Source organism: Crassostrea angulata, chromosome 4 (genome assembly GCF_025612915.1).
Source record: "Crassostrea angulata isolate pt1a10 chromosome 4, ASM2561291v2, whole genome shotgun sequence".
NCBI lineage: Eukaryota > Metazoa > Mollusca > Bivalvia > Ostreida > Ostreidae > Magallana > Magallana angulata.
In genome coordinates this window covers 38453204-38474467 of record NC_069114.1, presented here as the reverse complement: position 1 = coordinate 38474467, position 21264 = coordinate 38453204, and the positions used below count along the sequence as shown (strand labels likewise).

Sequence of the window (21264 nt, the reverse complement as noted above, 5' to 3'; positions counted from 1 at the left end):
GTAATTGCTCTTGTGATTGCGTAAACTGCAGATTGCATTCATAGAATGATAAATGCAACTGAAGGTTGTCAGGTGAAAAAGGGCGAGAGCATTTTCTATTGCATTTGGACAACCTTTCGGGGTCATATTCGAACTGTGTGTTAGTAGCTATTTCATTTTCAATTATTCAAAAAATATGCATGTATTTAGATTTCCATTATCATCAATTTAAAAAAATGGATTCTATGAAACCAAATAAAAGCTTCACCATTTCACCACTTCACCACTAAGATAAAACCCATATTTTGTAGCTTTTCATCAAATCACATACAATAATATACCGCAGTTGCAGATAGCTAATGTACACCTCAAGCCAAGTATTACGAGTATTTTACAAGAAAAACTTACCTGTGTGAAAAGTCTCCTGCATTTGCGTGAAACCGATTACCAGGGTAGATGTGCGTGTTTCATAATTCCTCTTTAGTAATAACTTAATGTAAGTGCACGGAATGTACACAATGATAGTGTCATGCCTACTCATTAAAGCCAAAGCTATTAATATATACATGTAGTAGCCTCCAACCAAGTCAATTTACGGAAGTGAGAGCTAGGACGATTAAGACTTATTCCGTTTGTTTCTAATTATGTGCATGCTGTACATATTTTGAATTAGTTTGTACCAATAAACCCCAATATATTCACGCACGATTACCATAAAGGTTTTATACTTATTATTGATATTATCAAAGAGTAATCCAACAAGTGGTGATATAGATGAAGTTTAAATTCTTGTCAATTGTTTACTAGACCAGCTTATATTCCGGATGGTTGGTTTGAAGAGAAGCTAATTTTGGATTGACCAGCCCAGCCCAAAGAAACCTAATTTTGTGCTGACCTGTATTAAATGGAGCCGTATTTATAGTCAATGCTTCGTGAGACTTGCATCAATCTCAAGTCATTGTTTCTGTAGAGCCGCACCATTTTGTACATTGGTTCGATTTAGACCCGCGTCAAGTGGAGCTGGATCATAAATTCAATAGTCTCGTATTGAAAGGAGATGTTTTCCAGTGTCTCTGGGTCGAGCTCAAATTCGCTTTCCCTAGACTTTTGCTCTCAAGACTTGACTCGCATGAGTCAAGCCTCGAGGGTGCACGAGTCAACTCTCGATCGAACGAGAGTCTGGCAAAAGCGAGACTAGCTGAAATGGCGGACTTGAAGACTGTTAAATTCATCGGGGGAGTGCTGGGAAAATAAAGATTTTGCGTTGACAAAATAACGATTTCTTCAGTGTGCTGTTTTTAAATTAATCATATAGGTAGATGCGAATGTTCCTTAACAGTACATTGGTATTCTTTTATTTCATTGTCTGTTACAAAAGTGTACGTTATTAAGAATCAAGAAAGAAGAAATCATATTTTGATTTGCTATAATCTAAAATACTATTGTCAAAAAAGGAATAATATCTCTCTTATTTGGTCGTGTATACCAACTACATGTAGACGTCCATTGAATTATATTGATGAATGGTCAATAACGTTAGTTATAAAGAATTTTTATGTAAGATTATTACAGTAATGTTAGGAACTCGCATGTATTCAACAAAATGTTACCGTTTAATCTTGCTGATATCAATGGCAGTAATTTGATCATTCAAATAAAAGCCCAATGTCTGAAAAGTTTCTCTGCGTTAGCAAAGTTTTCATAACTGTTGATTTTAAATATGAAATTAAAATAGAATACTTTACAAAACCAAATTTTGCTTCTTGGAACATACAAAAACTGTCAAACTATTATGCATGACTTTTTTTATAACGTTAAAGGGAGGAAACCACTAAATTAGGTAAAAGCCTCTTACTAACAGTTCAGATTATTTGAGTTGTCGCACTTGGTGGTCATTTCCGACTTGTCATTTTCTGTTGTTTACGGAATGTTGAGCAAAACGTGTTTACAACAACGATGCTTGTTTACAACTTGTTTACAACTTCTGACAAAGCTTTATTAGGGAAATGTTCAATCGAGTTATTATGTGCAATTAGTGCTTAAGACATGATGTGACAAGAGAAAAGTGCTTTGCATACGAATGCATAACATATATATATATTAATTAATAAAAAAAAAATCTACAATAACATACCCATAACTGTGTGACACATTGGTTGACCGAAAAAGGACACCCCTTTTCAATCTCTAAATAACCGTAGTAAGAAAAATCTAATAATTACTCTTCATTCAAATATCAAACGTTTTAAGCAAGAGATATGTAATCTACAATGCCTTATAGATATGTTCAATTAATTCATTGGGTACTTTATCTTTTTTCTAAATCACGTGATGTGTGTATGCTCCATTAATTAACATGTTATTTTCGATATCTATAAATCTCTTGTCTCGTGAGCGTAAAAGAGTCATAAAAATTCCTGTTAATTTTGTTCCTTGACAACTCAATCAAAGTTTAAATCAAATCACCCCCTTTCGATATTACTTACATACATATATGTACTACTAGTGAAGTTTTCAAGCAATGTACGAATAAAACCGTATATAGATTAAGGAGTTAAAAACCATTATAGATATATTGCAATTGATTGAATGCCGTTTCGGGTTGATGGTCAGTTATTGATGAGGTTCGGCAAATTCTAACGTTTCACAACGCTGCTTTGACCCTAAGGGTAGGTCATAATGGAATTTATACGGGAGATGCTTGCCCTGATACAAAGTCTATAGATTTGTTATCTAGTTGCCACTCCACTTAACCAATACAGTGTCTACCCTGCCGATTTGCCGGAATTCTGTGGGTGGGTGACACATACAGAGAGTTGGTTAAAATCAGGGGCGTTGTTTTTTCTTCATAGAGTCATCTGAATTTTCTTTGAAAAACCGAAAGGCCGCACAACGTAACGTTACTGATCGGAATAGCCTGGAGACTGGTGGCCATCTAGAAAGGATTTGGTCACATTAAGGAGTTTGTTTGTCGTTTTCACCTCAATCTAAAACCAAGTCTAACACCTTCTGTTGTTTGGTTGCAAGCTAATTTGTAGTGTTCTGATGAGTAATACATTTTATTGGATTAAATAAAAAGAATTCCTGAGTAAATGACGACACATCACACAACATTCCCCGTTTGTCGTGACTTTAAGTTTCATTTATATGAATAAATACATTTCCTTCCGTTTTTTCTTCTTTTGTGAAATATAGATATTATAAAAAAAATCGCTAAATATAACAATAAATAATTAAGCAATTCATTTTGATTTACAATTTTTCAACTTTATAATTTTAGCGCTCAAAACAGGTCTTTCGATATTTTTTCTTGGCACAAAATTACAAGTATGAACTTTTTAAAATTTTTTTTTATCAAACTACGTAAAAAGCTTTAAGGTTTTCTTCGTTTTTCAGAAATAATGATCATGCATACACTAAAAAATCCACATCTAATCAGTTTTAAAACTTAATTCAAGTTCAAAGATTATTTTAATTTTGTTATTGGTATTATCATTTTGATTTTACTTTTTGGATTGAAATGAATGTTTAAGATATCCAATGGCATCCACTCTAATGAAAAAAAAAAAAAAAACCAAAGTAGTATAAGGGTCAGGAATTAGAGTTAATTAGTATTAGTCGGGTTGGTCGGACAGTCCTCGGTGTGACTCTGACGCCCTGACATGGTGTATGGTGTTATAAGAAAAATTAGAAATTTTAATTTACCAGTAAATTGTCAATTTGATTTGTTTGATAAGGTTGTTTTACCAGTTTTATTGTACGGCTGCGAAATTTGGGGCTTTGAAAATCTAGATATTATTGAACGTGTACATCTGAAATTTTTGAAAACAGTACTTAATTTAAGAAGCACAACACCGAATTTTATGATATATGGAGAAACAGGGCGCTACCCGTTGTATATTAATGTTTATACAAGAATAATTACATATTGGGGGAAAATGCTAATAAGCCCCGAGAACAAAATTGTATATACAGTGTACAGATACTTATTTTCACAACATTTTAATAGCGATTGTAAAAGCCGATGGATTGATTGTATTCAAAGAATTTTGAACATGTGCGGGCTACAATATGTCTGGCAGAACCATAATTTTGTCAATATAGAATGGTTATCTGCTACTGTAAACCAAAGATTAAAAGACCAATTTATGCAAATATGGTCAAATGATATAAATTGTTCTTCCAGAGGCCAAGTGTATAAAATTTTAAAACCATATTTTGGCTTTGAGAAGTATCTTGATATTTTACCTGTAAAACTAAGAAAAAAATTCATTAAATTTCGTACATCAAACCATCGTTTTCCTGTAGAGACAGGCAGATGGTATAACATTCCTTTGAATGAGAGGTTATGTCTTTTGTGTAATAAAGGTCTTATTGGAGATGAATTTCATTATATTTTAGAATGTTCGGCACTAGAAGAAATAAGGAAAAAATACATAAACACAAAATATTGGAAAAGACCAAATTTTTTTAAGTTTTCTGAACTCATGACTAATTGCAATTGTAAATCGCTAAGAGAATTATGTGTATTTATTTCAAAAATTTTTGATGCTGTCTGCTCCTCTTAGTTGTTTTCCTATTATGATCCTTTATACTAAAATCTAATATAAGTAGTGATTCTATAGTCTGTTCTTTTTTATTTATATTTTTTCCCTGTATGAAAATGTACCTGTTTGTCTGCACCTCTGACGATTTGTATTTGTATGTATTATATATATGTTCCTCTTATACCAAATTATTTGGTCTGAGTGAATAAACTGAACTTGAACTTGACAGCTACTGGTGTCCCCAGGTGTGAGAATTCACCGTCGTTCTTTGGACCTCGCGCACATTTAATCTGATTGAAACACTCTTAAACTAATACAATTAGTAAATAACTGTGGCACTTAAGATACTTTCAAAACAAAAGACGAGACTTGTGCCTCATGGATACATTCCAGTAAAATTCTGGCGCGGTTTTTTTTTTTCGAACACAGATTTTTCAGATAGCCCCTGTCGTTTGTAGTGACTGTCACGTGATTTTTTTTCCTGGACTAGAATGACAAGATACAATTAGTTTCGCTGGGGGCTCCGATGATACTGCGAGATACGAAAGTTTAGACCTCTCTCTAACTCTCCCCCTTATTTTTCGCTAGTGTGTCGGACAAGAATTTTACTTTGTGGTAAGTAGCATTTTGGATTTTCACTTCTCCAGGAATCATTTCATTCAAAAAAAGTTTTAGTTGACCATGGAATATTACTCATTTTGAGAACAAAAAATATGTAAGTGAACCAATTCAATTAATTTTAATTGGCAAGTTTTCAAGAAGACTTTGGATACTGATGAAGATTTTGCGCAGTGCGTTGTATTTTTTCTTAATAGGTGTGTTACACCTATCTTTTATTAAGGTTTTTCGAAAGTGTTGGCATTCTTTAAGATATTTATACTGTGTGTATAATTTGTTTTCATTTTCACCCATGTTTTATAAGAAACCAAAAATACTGTATAAAGTGAACATAATTTCTATCAATTTTCTTTGAACAAAAACCAAATTAGATAAAATTTAGCTAGTTCTACATAATTAGTTAACGTATTGCGTTACAACTCGGGGATTAGCAAATATTAAACTGAACTTACATAAAAATGATAATTTTTATTAAAAAGTGAAATAACCGGTTAATTTAATAGAACACGCTAACCTGCATTTATAAGATAAGATGTATTTTTAAAAAAATAGTTAAGATAGGCAATGATTTTTCAAAATATGTTCGATATACTATCGCATAAAAAATAATACGTTGATTTTTTTTTTCATGCAGTATTCTTAATTAACTTTTTCTATGCACTAAACTTGATTTCATGAAATCTTAACAGCACATGTCCAACATTTTATATATCATTGATAAGGATGGAAAGCGTTTAAAGACCCATTTCAACAGAGACTTTTGAGTATAGTTAAGAGAGTATTGTCGAGAATTCTAATTAAACTGTTATGGACCCCCCCCCCCCCCCTTCCTTTTTCCCCCCAACATCTCGAGTAAAAAAAACCCGGCTTGTCATCTTCCGGAATACTAATCGTATGACAGTAAAAAAAAGTGGCTGACTTTTCCGGAATTTACTGGGTTACGTCGTATTATACGGCTGGTTCCATGGCAGCTGACTGGGCCAGTATCTGACAATGTAGCACGTTGTTCCCAGGTTCATAATGTGTTCACAGGTTGTCTCCCCTTTGTGCTCTACCAGTTACGGGCCTTTCTGACATGTTTATGGCCGACCGACGAGAGGGATTGATTTACCCAGTCGGGCTAAGCTTCTGACCTGTGCTTTATTGCCGTTCTATGGCATGTTTAACGATATTGCCGGTCAGTTTATGGCAAACTAATTGATAATTTGCTGCTCGCCAAACTGCATACTTCGGAAAAAATATCGTTTGTCAAACACCACTACGATTGTTTTTTGTTAAATTTGCAATTTTCAATATTTTCATTTTATTTTTTTTCTATCAACTTTTGCCACACTGTGTTTATTTGAATATATTAAAAATTCCTTATTATATGAATTTGTTCACTACATTTACTTAAGTTAAGAGATATTAAAACCGAAATGGCTTCAAATTTTGTAAAAAACAAATACAAAAACAACAACAAAAACCCGACGAAATCTGAAGCATTTTAAATTAAAATAAATGTACGTGTTTAATAAAACAATTATTTTAAACATTAATCAATTTTTAATAAATGAATTGAAACTAGAAATATAGGTACATGTAGTGACCATGGGGTGAGATTCTCACTCTGTTTTGGAGAAAATTATTTATACATTTAATGTAAAATAAAATCAATTTACGCTTATTTGCTTTAATAATGCAACTTAAGTTGATATTTCTACATGGTTTTTACATGTGGATCTCTTTTTTCTAAAAAAAAAAATCACGTTGAATTCTCGTAAAGAGAATTGTGCAGGTGATAGCGCTATGATAGAATTATAATATTGCTGATTTTGAAACTATTATAAAAGCTACGTAAACAATCAGAAGAAAAATTATTAAATTAAAGATTTTTACCATTGAAATCTATGAAGAATGAATGACTGTAGTTGTAATCTGATGTTTCCTTTTTCTATTTTTTTTTTCTTTGGTTGGGGGGGGGGGGGTAAGTTTAAGCCTATCAACGATTTTGGGGGAAAAAACCGAAAATAATTAACTTTTCCTATAATTTTACATATATACGTGTATAAGAATTAAGATCCTTTTTTATTAGGAGAAGAGATGAAATAGTTTATGACATTTGGTGACATAACAAATGTCAGCTGTATCAAACTGGACAAATAAATCATCCAATTACAGCCGTTATATAACGCTGCTGTTTGCAGAAAAGAGGAAACTATTGTTGTAGACATGAAGGTTGTCATTTACTGCATATCCCACAATTCTCGAGGGAATGTCTTTCTGAATAAGCTGGCGTACGGACGGACATTTTTGACATATCCAAAACCCCGATTTTGCTTCGAACAGAGCTTTCTTGTAAATTTATTCATTTATTTTGGAAAATTCCCTTTTTAGCTTTATGCACAGGTTAAAATTTCTTAATTTGTCAAGATATTCGTTCACCGGAAAAAAACTTCGTCGCGTCGTAAAAAAATTCGTAATTCAAATTTCACATTGCCCATTAGTCTTGTAAAAATTAACAATGTTGAAATAAGTTGTCATAAATATAGTTTTTATACGCATCACTTGTGTTTGAAAACAAACACATGTCATATTTATACCGAGCCGTCGATGTCTGTATAACGGGCCCTGGATTCAGTGCTGGGGGTTATATGTTACAAGTCCGTCTTCTGAAATCCGTCCTTTTGTTTTCTGTCGGCCAAAATAAATACAAAATAAAAAAAAATTTTCGAGATCCACAAACAAGATATCCGAATTTAATGTTCGTAATTTATTCCTTTCCTAAAGCACACAGTTGAGGTAAATTAATTCAAGTTCAGAAGACCGTCTTTTGTTTGTGTTTCATCCCTAAGATACATTGTACCTACAAGATTTCTAAAGTTCAATAAAATAAACATATTTTTATATAATTTATTTAGATTTATGTCGTATAATCGACATTATAATTTTGGAAGACGAGAAAATGTTATGATATCAAGATTGCCATTAAATTTTTTTAATAGTACTCAGTACATAGTTTTACATGAGACACTTACAACAAATTGAAGCCACTAAATTAATACCAATGAATACAATATACAATACAATTGAAGTTTTCACTTGTGTTTCTTGAAAGTTGTTGCTGGACTGAAACCACAGTACATATTGTACATATAATCGATTTAAGGTTGCTTGATCCTCTCGCTTGTAGATCGTTTATCCATGTTGCTGAATGGAAAAGAAGACGAAAATCTTAACTGTTCCATGGAGTAAGTGCTTCACCAACCACAGACAACGTATCAGTTGTTGATCAAGTTGTGAGAAAGGCTATTGTCAAATATGAACCAATGTTTCTTCTCTCTTATTCTAATTCATTGCACAACTAAACATCTCTCTCTCTCTCTCTCTCTCTCTCTTTTCTCTCTCTCTCTTACCAGTTTCCTTCATTGAATCATATGTCGAATAATATTTCGATTCGGTTAGTGGACTGGTTCAAACACAATACAAAGAAAATTCAGGTTAAGTGAGTAATTAGGATTCATTGAAATCTTTCAGATGAAAATCAGAAAAAACAGGATTGTGAATAGGATTCTTTGAATATTTTCAGATGACAGACAAAATGGCGGCCTGAGAATGGAGGGAGAGCCGGACTGGATCAGTCGAATGGCGGAGGAGCAGGTGATCGTCAGGCAGTCCAGCGGTGAGGAGGCGGACCGGTCCTCAAGTGAGGGCGCGCAGGAAGATGAGGACCCGGTGAGTGTGGCTCCTCAGGCTTGATACTTATGTAACGGAGAATTCTAGTGACTAATGGGACTTGTGAATCATGACTTATACATGAGGTTATTGCTTGTGAATAGTGGTTCTGGCATTCGATTTTGGAAACATAAATAAACCATACTAAAAGTTGCAAAGGGTATAACGTTGAAGATAAGGTTCATTCCAAATACATGTATAAGATACCCTGGTAACACAATAACCAAGCTGTGTCCTTACCTGATGTTGTTAGGGAATATTTAAAATCGAAGGTTGGCTCAGTTGAATTTTGACACACATGGTAAAATGTTTAGTAGAACGTTGATGCCAAATAGGAAAAACAACGGAAACTGATTACAGAGGCCATGCCTGAAGATGCTAAGGAATGGTTTAATCGGTACACTGGGTCAGAATAAGTCGTAATAAAAGTTTCAAAAGACAGAACATAGAAGATTTGGTTGAAGCCAAATAGTAGAGGCAATAATCGCAGTCAAGAACCGTGTCTATATCTGCTCGATGTTGCTAGGAAATATATAGAAGGTTGGCCATAAAAAAAGTTTTATAAAGTAGAACATATAGTTCAAGGTTGATGCCAAACAGTGTCCATACCTTAAGATGCTAGGTAATAGTGTGGCTTTTGCTCAAGAGAATAATCTACATGTATGCTAAAAGTTAAAAAAGCAAAACGTAGAAAATATAGTAGTGACAACGGTCACAAAGTAAAATTGAATCATATTGCATTGAAAAGATTTGTCATTTCAGTCATTTGGTCGTCTTTGGTTGATTTTAACATGATTCTTGTAGCAAAGTTCAAAGGTATAAAAATCTCCAAAAGGCAAAAAAAACTAAAAGATGAGATCGATGCCAAGTGATAAGAAACAACAGTCACTGAGAAAAAAATAATTTTGTAATTTGTCTCGTATTCATAAGTATTATTTTGAGTATCATAAATTCAATGAATGGACACTGAAAATCTTCTCGGATAATGCATGGACTAGTAAGTAAAAGTCAAGAAACTGTATAACCGTTAGGATGTTCTAATTCAATGACGTAATGTTTTGGATCTATTGCTTTGGGCGAATTGCGTTATGACTTGCTACTTGGATGAAAGACTTTTTCTTTATCCAAAACCAGTTTCTTAAATGGATTCAGTGAATCGGAAACAAAACAAACATACACGCAATTCAGCTTCCTTTTGCAGCAATATAAAGTTGATTTTGTTACCAAATGGGAAATGTACAGTTGAAAAAAAAACATATAAAGGGCTTAAAGTACAGAATACATTGGAAAAAGAGAACGGTCTATGGATGGTTAAAAAAAAATCCATTGCATTCATGGCGAACACCGCTCCTTTGTCCAGCCAAGGAGTTATCTGATTTTGAGGGCCCATCAGATTAATGTCAAGTCCATTTGTGTTCAATATCGGGTCCCTTTGAGGCAGTTCCTGACACATTAAATTTCCATTACTTTATCAAATGCGTTACCGTTTACATGTAGAAGTTTAGGACATCGGGAGAGAACGTTTAGCATAAATTGTTGAACAATGCGATCCTCTATTCCCTAAAGCCCATCGCCAACATTTAATATGCATAAGTTATAACGATAGAAAGTTGACCATTTAGAGAAATTCCTAGATTGAGATAAAATGATTTGTTTTGACTTGATCCTTATGTGTGAATAAGGCAGAGTATAGATGATATCTAGATTTGTTTTTACCAAGCTGTTGAGCGTCATCGATCAAAATAAACAACGTTCGTCTGTCAAATAAATACGCAAAATATTGTGACTGTTTTGTCTGTTATGACCTTTTAAGAGTTATTTCGGTGAACATAAAAGTTAATACTTCAAACTTTATATGTGGGTAAATACAATGTAAATACATTAATTCCTTTTGGTTAGAAAGTTAAACAAAATCATTATTTTATATAAATTTCGAGAATTTCAAAAATCACATTCCTCCATTTATATAAAATCAATAAAGGGGTGAAGAAATAGCCTAAGTAACAAAGCATGCATAGCAAAAGTATTCAAAAACGTTAACATGACCTAATTCTAATATTTGTATCGAAACTTCGTGATATATTGTACAGAATTAAGATGGTCGATTGCTTGTGGCCATTTTAGGCTATATTTACCTTCTTTAGACGAAGAGCTATGTACATGTATAATGATATAGGAAAATGTTCAAATTTTAAGGCTAAAATATTTGGATTTTCTCTTAAGTAAATGATAGTTTGTGGCAAAAAATGTCATGTTTTAAAGTTTAAGGCTGATCTGATGGTGAATTTGGTGACCATCCAACCTCCTTAAAGACAAACTCCTAATTGTCAAATCCGCTATTAGTACTGAGACTATAGAAGAAACACTTGACATATATATGTGATATAACGAACACGTTTAGAGAGACTGTTGGTATCATTAACTATCATTTGAATTAAACTATGTTACAGAAAAGAAACCTGCTCATTATACTGTATATCTACCCGAAAACAGAAAAAATCCTAAACGTTATTGGGTTAAAAAAAATTTTTACTTTTTTTTCAATGCAACTATACGTATGTTACCCTAAATGTACGGTTATGTAATCAAAGGTAAAAAAATAAACATCTACCAAAATCAAAACTTGATTTTATTCTGTAAAAAAATAGCATGCTAAACTCTCTATTCTGCAACTTTTATTGACTAATTTTGAAGATGGTACACAAACATTGCTCTTATTTTTTTACAGAATGGGGTAATCCATTTCAACAACGACAGAAGCAGTAATACATCAGTGTATAACAATGTGTCTCGGCATCATGTGGCGGACAAATCCAGACAGACAGAGTATACAAACGTTGGCAAAAAATACATAGTGACCGGAAACGGACATAATTCTAACCATCTACACAACGGACAATCGCACAAAGTGCATTACGCTGACAATATAGGAATTATTTCCACGAAAAATTCCCCGCCAAGTTCTATAAATGAACTAGACAAAAAGAAACAGAAAGAGATAGAAAGAAAGAGGCGCCGGAGGATATGTACTGTGATTCTTCTGTTACTCCTGGCTTTAATCATTGGGTTCGGAGTCGGGCTATTAGTGTATTTCTTATTAATGAATGGTGAGAATGAGATATATTTATTTATTTTTTTTGCTTATTGGCATTAATAATATTTATTGATGTTAAGTTACTGATTGATACAAATACATTTCGTATATAATTCTTTTTCATTTTTGCTGTGACTGTTATATGCTTAAATATCAAAATTTATGCATAGCAAAGTACAGAATGTCTTCGTGTGCAACGTTTAAGCAAACAAGGGGGAAAATATGATCATTTATTGAAACAATTCAGATTTTCATCAAATGTAATAATTACACATTAATACACGTCATTGGAACTAAGATTTCTGTAAAATACACTTAATAACTGTCAATTCCTTTTTGTCAAATCAGTGCCAAGCGCAATATTTTTGGTTTAAAAATATTGCGCTTGGCACATACATTTTACAAAAAATATGTGCTGTAAACCCCAATTTTTCAAACTCTAGAATGATAAAAAAGAATTAATGGTGTTTACTTTTACAGCGGATGCACGTCTATACAGACAAATGAGTTATTTAGCACATACAGAATCATCTCGATAAAATAATTAATACAAATCATTGCATTCTGCTTGCATGACGACCTTAAAAATTGAACATATTTAGTTTCATTCCCCAAAAAATGAAATTTAAAAGGGACTTGGACACGATTTGAGCTCAAACTTTCAAATTTCATTTTTCCATTTTTGATAGTTAATATTGGTTTACGTATTTTTAATGCTTTGTCAAAACTTGAAAGTCAAATATTGAGTTATAATCAAGATACATAATCTGAAATTCTTTGTTTTGTAAACAAAGCTCGAGTCTTGTCATTGCATTGTTTACATATGTGTTTTATTGGTAAAAGTTTCAATCAAATGTTGCTTTCTTCTGTTTATGATATTATTTACGAACACATTGAATCAGTTTACCTTGTTTTCCACGAGTCATTTTGTCAAAGAAATGGTATTCCATACATTACATTTTTTGTAAACAAATATCAGACTCGAGCTTTGTTTACATGAAAATGAAGTCTTATCTCTGTATTTCTCTTAAAACTTGACTTTTAAGTTTCAAGCTTTGATCAATCATTCAAAATGCGCAACTAAACCATTTTCGTGTTTAAGTCCGTATAGTCATACATGAATGATGGAAAATGAAAATAGCATAGAAAAGAAAACAGCGTATGAGTAAAAACTATAATGGTGGAGAAATATTGACGGTATCATACGTTTTGGTGATAAAGACTTTAGAATATTGACATACATTTTTTGTGGATTTCTTCTCATGGTAACTCATACTTTTAGGTGGATCAAACCAATCCCTGCAAGAGGCACAAAGAGGTAATGCGGTTTTTTGTTCTCTTTTTAATTTTAAATTAGTAATGTTTCCCTTTTAAAGTTTTACATGTCTCTTAGACTTTCAACTTCAAGTCAACTTAAATTGTTCTATGTTATTTTGTTGTACTCATATTTGAATATCAAAGACCTAACATTTGTTTTTCAGAATCGATTCTCGTAAAGTTGAAGCTGCCAATCTTAAATGAAACCTACACACCCGATATGGCAAACGTCAATTCCAGTGATTTTCGACGTATTTCGGAACCCCTCTGTGAGGAGGTATGGTTTTACTGAAATATATTCGTTTATATACTATTAAATATGTTCCAATGACTTGATTATATTAAAAATTAAAAAATTAAAAGATAAAAGTTTATGAATGTTATCAATCGATTAGACAATTTTCAATTTCTAATTGTTGCAAGATTATTTGCAAACTTTCTTAAAATATACTTACACTTTTTAACGTACTGTGATTAATACAAATATATTTCGATTTTAGATGGAATTTTACTTTCAACACGAAAAAGGTTTCGTTAAATGCAATATCAATGAAATAAGGTGAGAGAAATATATTCAGAACTTTCAAAACTCCTTTTTTGATATTTTAACCAGTCATAGAATTATTAAGGGCGTTACCATTATTAATATACTTAAGATTCGCTCTCACTATCTTTTAGAAACGTTTCCAAATCCATTGAGTGCACCTGCAAATCAACAACACAGTAAGTATTATTATCATAATATATATACTATACTAGTAATCTTCAAAATCTAGTTTTCTTTTGACATGGAATATAGCAATTCTTTTGGTTTAAGTTATCTAGAATTCATGAATATGATCATGGCCCACTTGACATAGCCAGCCTTTTTCAATCCCCTTTGTAGTAGATGTCACCGACCTATCGTTTTCCACCTTTATTTCTTTTGGAAGTAGGTGAATGGTGTTCCAGCTATGTCCTATCCATGTGAATATATAATAACATAATTTCGGAAGGTGAAATTTTATTTTTATCCTTGGTATTTCAGTAAGAGGGATCACACTTCCCTAGAAGTGGGGGTGGATCTAACGTTTGTCGAATCACTGCGAGCAGAGGACATCCTCCGGATACTGGACACCAAGGCCAAGAAGGTGTTCTTTGACGGATTCGAGGTGGTGTTGATAAAGAACTTCATCGTGGACATCAAAGGAAACGGCCAGAATGGTAATACACAAAAACAGCTGTAAAAGATGTTTGCTTACTCTCTGATTATATTTACATTATGAAGTTTATAGAATAATGATTACTTATACGGTAATTAATTTGTAGGTGGATGTCTCCCATCACCATGCCAGAACAATGGAATCTGCCAAACCACAGATGATGGAGATATATCATGCGCATGCCCAGTTGGATGGACCGGAACACGATGTGAAATTGGTTGGTTAATTACCCTTAAAATTAAACTAATTAATAACAGAATTTAAATTAAAATTTTGTCAAAATATGGTTGTAAATACACGGGATTACTCTTTGTTCTGACTTTTGCTAGACATCAATACTTGCATCCGGTTTCCTTGTGGAAACAACGGAGTCTGTCATGAAAAGCTTGGAGAAGATTCATGTATTTGCAAACGAGGCTGGGACGGACGCCAGTGCGAAATAGGTACATATAAAATTCATTGGCCCAAGAAAAAAAAGAGATAAACTGCAAAATGGAAAGAAATTAGAAATTGAAACAATATTGCATGGACATTGTAAGCAATGGGTTGTGGTATTGAGTATATATTGTGAATATTTGTAGATGTGAACGAGTGTTTGAACGTTCCGTGTAAGAATGGCGCCACCTGTGTGAACACGGACGGTTCCTTCTACTGCACCTGTCCCTCCTCCTGGGAGGGCGCCTTCTGTGACATCGGTTGGTACCAGTCAAGGCTTTTTTTGTTGAAGTTCCTTAAAATTGTTAAAGTTGACTTTTTCTTTTTGTTAAAAGAAAAAAGATGTTCTTTAATCTTGCTGAGTTGTTACATTTCCAAATAAATATGGAAAAGCATCCAACATTACATACATTCTGTTCTGAAACTCATTGAATTTAACGAAATTTTTTACTTTGTTAACACGAAATATGATATAACAACACTGAATTTGAAATATTGAAGCGCTTATTTCCTCAAAGGTTATAGAATTGCAGATTCCAATCAACCATCTATAGTATTTTCGTTATTTTGTGTAGTATGTAGTTATTCAAAGCATCTTGAAAACTACCATAAATTTTATTTCCAAATGTCACTTCATCACATAAAAAATTGACATTCAGACAAAGACGATTGTGCAAGATTCCCGTGCCAGCATGGCGGTACCTGTACAAACGACATCGGGTTTTATAACTGTACGTGTATCCCAGGATGGACAGGACAGGACTGCCACCAAGGTAATATAAAAGAAAACACATTTAGAAACCACTACCCCCCCTTCCCCCTCAGCTTAATCCAAAAAATCCCAAAAATTATTATAAAAATATAATTTAAACTGTTGACGTCATTCAGATTCAAAAAACAATTTTTAAAAAGAAAAATTAAAAAAAAATATCCTTTTAAAATTCGTAATAACAAGTCTTCTTTGGAGTGATGCCTGCATTCAGATTTTTAAGGCAGGATTTTATATATCCATTTTGACATAATCCCTAGAAATAAGTTACTTAATATACTTATGTTCAAATAATGTTAATAACAGATGATGTTTTTATCACAATAATTTTTTATATAAACTGTTATTTTAACGACCTTTCAGATGTGGATGAATGTGTCCTCACCCCTTGTTCTAACGGAGGGACCTGCCAGAACACCCTGGGGTCGTACCTGTGTAACTGTCCCGCAGGCTGGATCGGAAGACATTGTGACGTCGGTACGGACAGGAAATTATAAACCTCTCGTCTTAGTAGTTGAACAATACTTTCGTTAAATAAATAAATATTAGTTGTTTTATATTGAAACATTTTAAGAGCATATAAAGATATTCCAACGTAGAATAAAATTGTCAAAATATACGGGGTTTTTTCGCAGATGTCGACGAATGTGTCAATTTTCCGTGTCAGCGAAGCGGTATTTGCCTCAACACCAACGGGTCCTACACGTGTAAATGTCCCAATGGCTGGGAGGGCCAGAACTGTGAATTTGGTAAGCGCACGCTCATACAAAAAAAATCCCCACACGTGATTTTAACATTACAAAATGACGAAAATTTTACATGTATAATTGCATACAGAAAGTTCATGAATCATAAAAATTCAAGTCTATAAATTGATTTATTTTGGTTTTTTTATTCTCAAGATGTAAACGAATGCACATCCAATCCTTGTCAAAATGGCGGATTTTGTGAGAATACAAATGGGTTCTATCAGTGTCGGTGTGGCGACGGATGGATGGGCCAAAACTGCCAGATCGGTAGGTCTCGCCTCCACTCCATAGTCTCAACACTAAAAATATTTGCTTAACCATGCAAAAGTTTATCATAAAATCTCATTTCCATTGATGTATCTATTGTGTGTATTTTTCTCTTTGCAAATTGAAATTGTTTAATACAGTCATTGAATTATATGTCTTAAAATATAACATACCTAATACATGTAATAAAGTCTATTTATCTACAGATGTTGACGAATGCCTTCAGTTCCCATGCCAACATGGCGGTCAGTGTCGTAATTTGAATGGGACCTATTTCTGTGACTGTCCCGCGGGGTGGATGGGACCGCAATGTCAGTTTGGTAGGTTTTGGTTTCTCATAATGAAAATATTAATTGTAATTTTTAGAAAAACCAATATGAAACATGATAATTTTAGAAGAAGTAAAGAATAAGATATCCTATAGATGGCTATAGCTCAAAACTAAAAATGAAATGCGTTCTAAACTTCTTTCAGACGTAAACGAGTGCGTACGACAGCCGTGTTCTAACAATGCTGTGTGTGTCAATGACATGGGGTCCTACCGCTGTGTGTGTCCTGACGGCCTCACGGGACAGAACTGTGACTACGGTGGGTAAAACTGGCTCTCTATAGACATAAATAAGCAAAGAGAAATTACTAGTTCCGAACCAATATTAATTTTCGTTGGTGTAAAATTTAGTGTTAGAAATATAACAATTTTATTTGCTTTAAAAACTTTTTTATTTTGACGGTTTTTTAAATTTTTAATCTAAAAATTTCATTTGCATTCGCATTCAACTTAATCATAAAGTCCTTCCGGCTTTATTGGATTTGATCGCGCCCTGACCAAAATTATCACCTCATAATACTCAAAGAATGATTCCTTATTTTTATATAATGCTGAATTTTATATGCGTTTTATATTCTAACTGTTGATATTTCTAGACATAAACGAATGCGTGTCATCTCCTTGCTTAAACAACGGGACCTGTACAAATACGATTGGATCATACACCTGTGCGTGTTCGACTGTGTTTTCTGGAAAACACTGTGAAAACAGTAAGGAGAAACTTCTAAATATATGTAACTTTTCAGATATTTAACCTTTTGTTTAAATAAAGTTTAGAATCTTAAAAATGATTATTTTACGGGTTAGATAAAACAAATAAGTTTTAATGTTCTCAGAAATTTTATCTTGCTAAATGAGATTTCGCTTTGTATGCTCAATTAAAGTTACTCTTTCGATATTCAAGCATGTCCACCATCAAGTATTTTTATAGTTTACATCTACATGTTAATCAATAAATCAACTTTTATTTAGAGTTAACAAGCTGCTTCTCCATCACGTGTTACAATGGAGGCACGTGCCAGGAGAACGCGGGAAAAGACACGTGTATCTGTCAACCCGGCTGGACAGGAGACCAGTGTCAATACGGTAATGACGTCATGAACGTGACATAAGGAATGTCTCCGTTATAAAAAATTAATGTGTTTTTCCCATAACTAGTACATGTCCAGGTTTTTATATGAATATAATGAATTTTAATAAATAGGAACTGAAAATTCAATCTACCTAGACAAGTATTCCTGATTATAAGTTATATGGTACTACAAATCTTGTGAAGTAAATGCTTTAAACGTGGTTTATCAAGATACCGATTTACATACTCGAAGTTCATGAGAAAAATAAATTAGGAGACCGTATTTCTTGAAAAATCAATTTACTGTAATTTGTTTCTCTCCCTCAAGATGTGAACGAGTGCCAACAGAACCCTTGCAAGAATGGCGGGGTGTGTAACAACGTCGTAGGGTCGTATGTGTGCACGTGTTCAGTGGGATTCAAAGGGAAGGACTGTTCAGAGGGTAAGGAAACTCAAAATTCAGCACAGAATCTCAGTCAATTTTATTGATTGCTTGATAAAAAAAATTAATTTTTTTTAAATTTCAATTGTGAAGTTCTATTTTCTGATATCAGAAAAAATCGCTAACATGATAATTAATATTCTTCTTTGGCAGATGTAAACGAATGTTTACAGAATCCTTGCTCTAACAGCGTAACTTGTCAGAATGTACCCGGAAGTTACACGTGTGTATGTAATTCCGGATGGGCTGGGCAAGACTGCGACATTGGTAAGTCCATTGCTAATTCTATAATTTGGTTAACGCAAATGCATGATTTTTTTTCCATTGTACGTTTGCAGTATTGAGTTCAATTGAATTGTTTTGCCAAAAAGTCTACTTATAATGTAAGTTTCATCATAAACCTTTGCTATAAATATGGACTTCTCTTTTTTTTTTACCAGATATCAACGAATGTTTGCGGAACCCTTGCAAAAATCTCAGTCCATGCACCAACTCTCCCGGATCCTATTCATGCGCATGCTCCCCGCAGTGGTCAGGACAAAATTGCGACATTGGTAAAATATTCATAAACTTTATCATGCATCAACTAAAACTTGTGAATTGTAATATTTCTTTTTTTATTAAACCATCAGCAACCATATTCAATGGATTCACTAAATGTTAGTATTGTACATGTATAAAATAAACTTTAAAGTTATGTCTGTATAATTAAGAATGGCGTTGTATTTTTACAAACAGACGTTAACGAGTGTCTGTACTCACCGTGTCATCACAATGGCCGCTGTGACAACTTCCAGGGAGGCTACGTCTGTTCCTGTAAGAATGGCTGGACGGGACAAAACTGTAATGTCGGTACGTGCCTCCTTATTCTGCTTTGTAACTTGAGTTTGCCAACTTCTCTGCCATACTCCAAACTGCATTAGAGCATCAACGCATCTGTAACATTTCTGTTCAACTTCATATTAAATGAGAGCATTTCACAATTATAAATTGAATGCCTTTCTTTTTAACTATTCAAACACCACCTTGTTTCTGCTTGGCTTTCAGATATTGACGAATGCACGACCAATCCCTGCAGTAATGGCGCCCGGTGCGTTAACATCGACGGTTCCTACGTGTGTAACTGTCCCAGTGGGTGGACCGGCTCATTGTGTACCATAGGTTCGTGAAAAAAGTTACACCTTTTTTCACAAAATGCTGTAAATGTGTTACATTTGGTAGTGTATTTTATTTTAGACGCAAAGCGCCTTTCGCTCTCATACATTGCTAAATATAGTAAACGCTTAAAGTGATGCGTTTACAGTTTATCCTTCAAAGAATTACTACCGCATTTCTAATTTAAAAAAAAAAAACCCTCTCCAAGTTGGCTTCATAATTTGATAATGATGCTTGCATTTTAAATACATGCACAAGTATAACCGAAAAACGGTAATTCTTACATACCAGATGTGAACGAGTGTGATCAGAATCCATGCCTCCACGCCAGTGGGTGTGTGAACCGCCCCGGGAACTACAGCTGTCAGTGTCTGGCCGGGTGGACCGGGGTCAACTGTGAACAAGGTAAGGAAACTTAGTTACAATACATGCAATTATACAAGAATATTTCATTTCATTGAATAACAATGTCCGGATCCAGTAAAAATTATGTTACATGTAAAGAATTATGTCGCAGTATTTAGAAAATTTTGTTGTGCACCTTCAAGATCGTCTTGTCTAAATTAGAAAAAAAATCTTTATATATGGATGGTTTTTTTATATAAATTTGGATTTAATTTCATTATTTAGATGTCAATGAATGTGCTACTTTCCCCTGTCTGAACGGTGGACTTTGTGTGAACACAGACGGTTCATTCCAGTGTTCATGTAAAGATGGGTTCACTGGTTCACGCTGTGAACAAGGTGAGGTTTCATTTATTAACAATTGATATGAACAAGTTTCCATTGTTTTACAATTATACAAAAACAATCTCATCCCAATGGGGTTATTAATTCTAATTTTTTTGTTAATAGATTTTGATGAATGCCAGGATACCCCGTGTAACAACGGGTTTTGCCTGAACTCCAATGGAGGTTATTCTTGTTCATGTTATGTTGGATGGACCGGACTCCGCTGTGATATCGGTAATATAATGCTCCTTATTTGTTTTTTAAAATAAAATCATATTTTTTTTTATATTATTTTCTATTACCATATTTTATGATAATTGCGATCACCAAGTCGCGTGATCATTGTTATGTCTTACCTAAAATTCAAATTAAGAGACATTTTGATAAATTCCTAGAAAAAATTGAAAATCTAAACACTTTTGGACAGTTTCGATTGATTAAGATTTCTCTTTATCTCTACCAAATCATAACATGTTTCGAGGCAATTTTTAGCCATGTTTGAAAATATATCAACCTTTGTATCATTATGTTTTGTATGACTTGTGTGCGTATATATGAACGACTGATATTTGCAGATATCAACGAATGTCTAAACATTCCATGTATACACGGGGCCTGTAGTAACACGATAGGATCCTATACCTGCCAGTGTAACCCGGGATGGAGGGGAAGCAATTGTGACATCGGTACTGTAAAATAAAATAAAATAAAAGTATAATGTTATTGTTGTATTGTAAAAAGTCAGAACAGATTAAAAGGTCTCTAATATTATGAATATTATACATGTACAGTAAAATGTTGAACAATAATCCATGTTTAAAAAGTGATGATCAAATATCAACAT

At 33.4% G+C, this 21264-nt stretch overlaps 1 protein-coding gene across 1 annotated transcript in view; it reads left to right on the top strand.

The window, feature by feature from the left end:
• Positions 1 to 5052: 5052 nt before the first annotated feature.
• Positions 5053 to 21264, top strand: part of LOC128180203 (fibrillin-3-like) — a 29444-nt gene continuing 13232 nt past the window's right edge. Inside the window, exons 1-29 of the mRNA XM_052848122.1 lie at positions 5053 to 5141; positions 8317 to 8374; positions 8713 to 8858; positions 11587 to 11965; positions 13235 to 13270; positions 13434 to 13546; positions 13770 to 13828; positions 13948 to 13992; positions 14297 to 14472; positions 14578 to 14688; positions 14801 to 14914; positions 15053 to 15166; positions 15566 to 15679; positions 16039 to 16152; positions 16311 to 16424; positions 16578 to 16691; positions 16898 to 17011; positions 17166 to 17279; positions 17616 to 17729; positions 17992 to 18105; positions 18420 to 18533; positions 18687 to 18800; positions 18974 to 19087; positions 19272 to 19385; positions 19581 to 19694; positions 19980 to 20093; positions 20319 to 20432; positions 20544 to 20654; positions 20996 to 21106. Of these exons, the coding sequence (XP_052704082.1) occupies positions 8338 to 8374; positions 8713 to 8858; positions 11587 to 11965; positions 13235 to 13270; positions 13434 to 13546; positions 13770 to 13828; positions 13948 to 13992; positions 14297 to 14472; positions 14578 to 14688; positions 14801 to 14914; positions 15053 to 15166; positions 15566 to 15679; positions 16039 to 16152; positions 16311 to 16424; positions 16578 to 16691; positions 16898 to 17011; positions 17166 to 17279; positions 17616 to 17729; positions 17992 to 18105; positions 18420 to 18533; positions 18687 to 18800; positions 18974 to 19087; positions 19272 to 19385; positions 19581 to 19694; positions 19980 to 20093; positions 20319 to 20432; positions 20544 to 20654; positions 20996 to 21106 (3262 nt within the window). The 5' untranslated portion in view covers positions 5053 to 5141; positions 8317 to 8337. The remainder of the gene's footprint in view (positions 5142 to 8316; positions 8375 to 8712; positions 8859 to 11586; positions 11966 to 13234; positions 13271 to 13433; positions 13547 to 13769; positions 13829 to 13947; positions 13993 to 14296; positions 14473 to 14577; positions 14689 to 14800; positions 14915 to 15052; positions 15167 to 15565; positions 15680 to 16038; positions 16153 to 16310; positions 16425 to 16577; positions 16692 to 16897; positions 17012 to 17165; positions 17280 to 17615; positions 17730 to 17991; positions 18106 to 18419; positions 18534 to 18686; positions 18801 to 18973; positions 19088 to 19271; positions 19386 to 19580; positions 19695 to 19979; positions 20094 to 20318; positions 20433 to 20543; positions 20655 to 20995; positions 21107 to 21264) is intronic.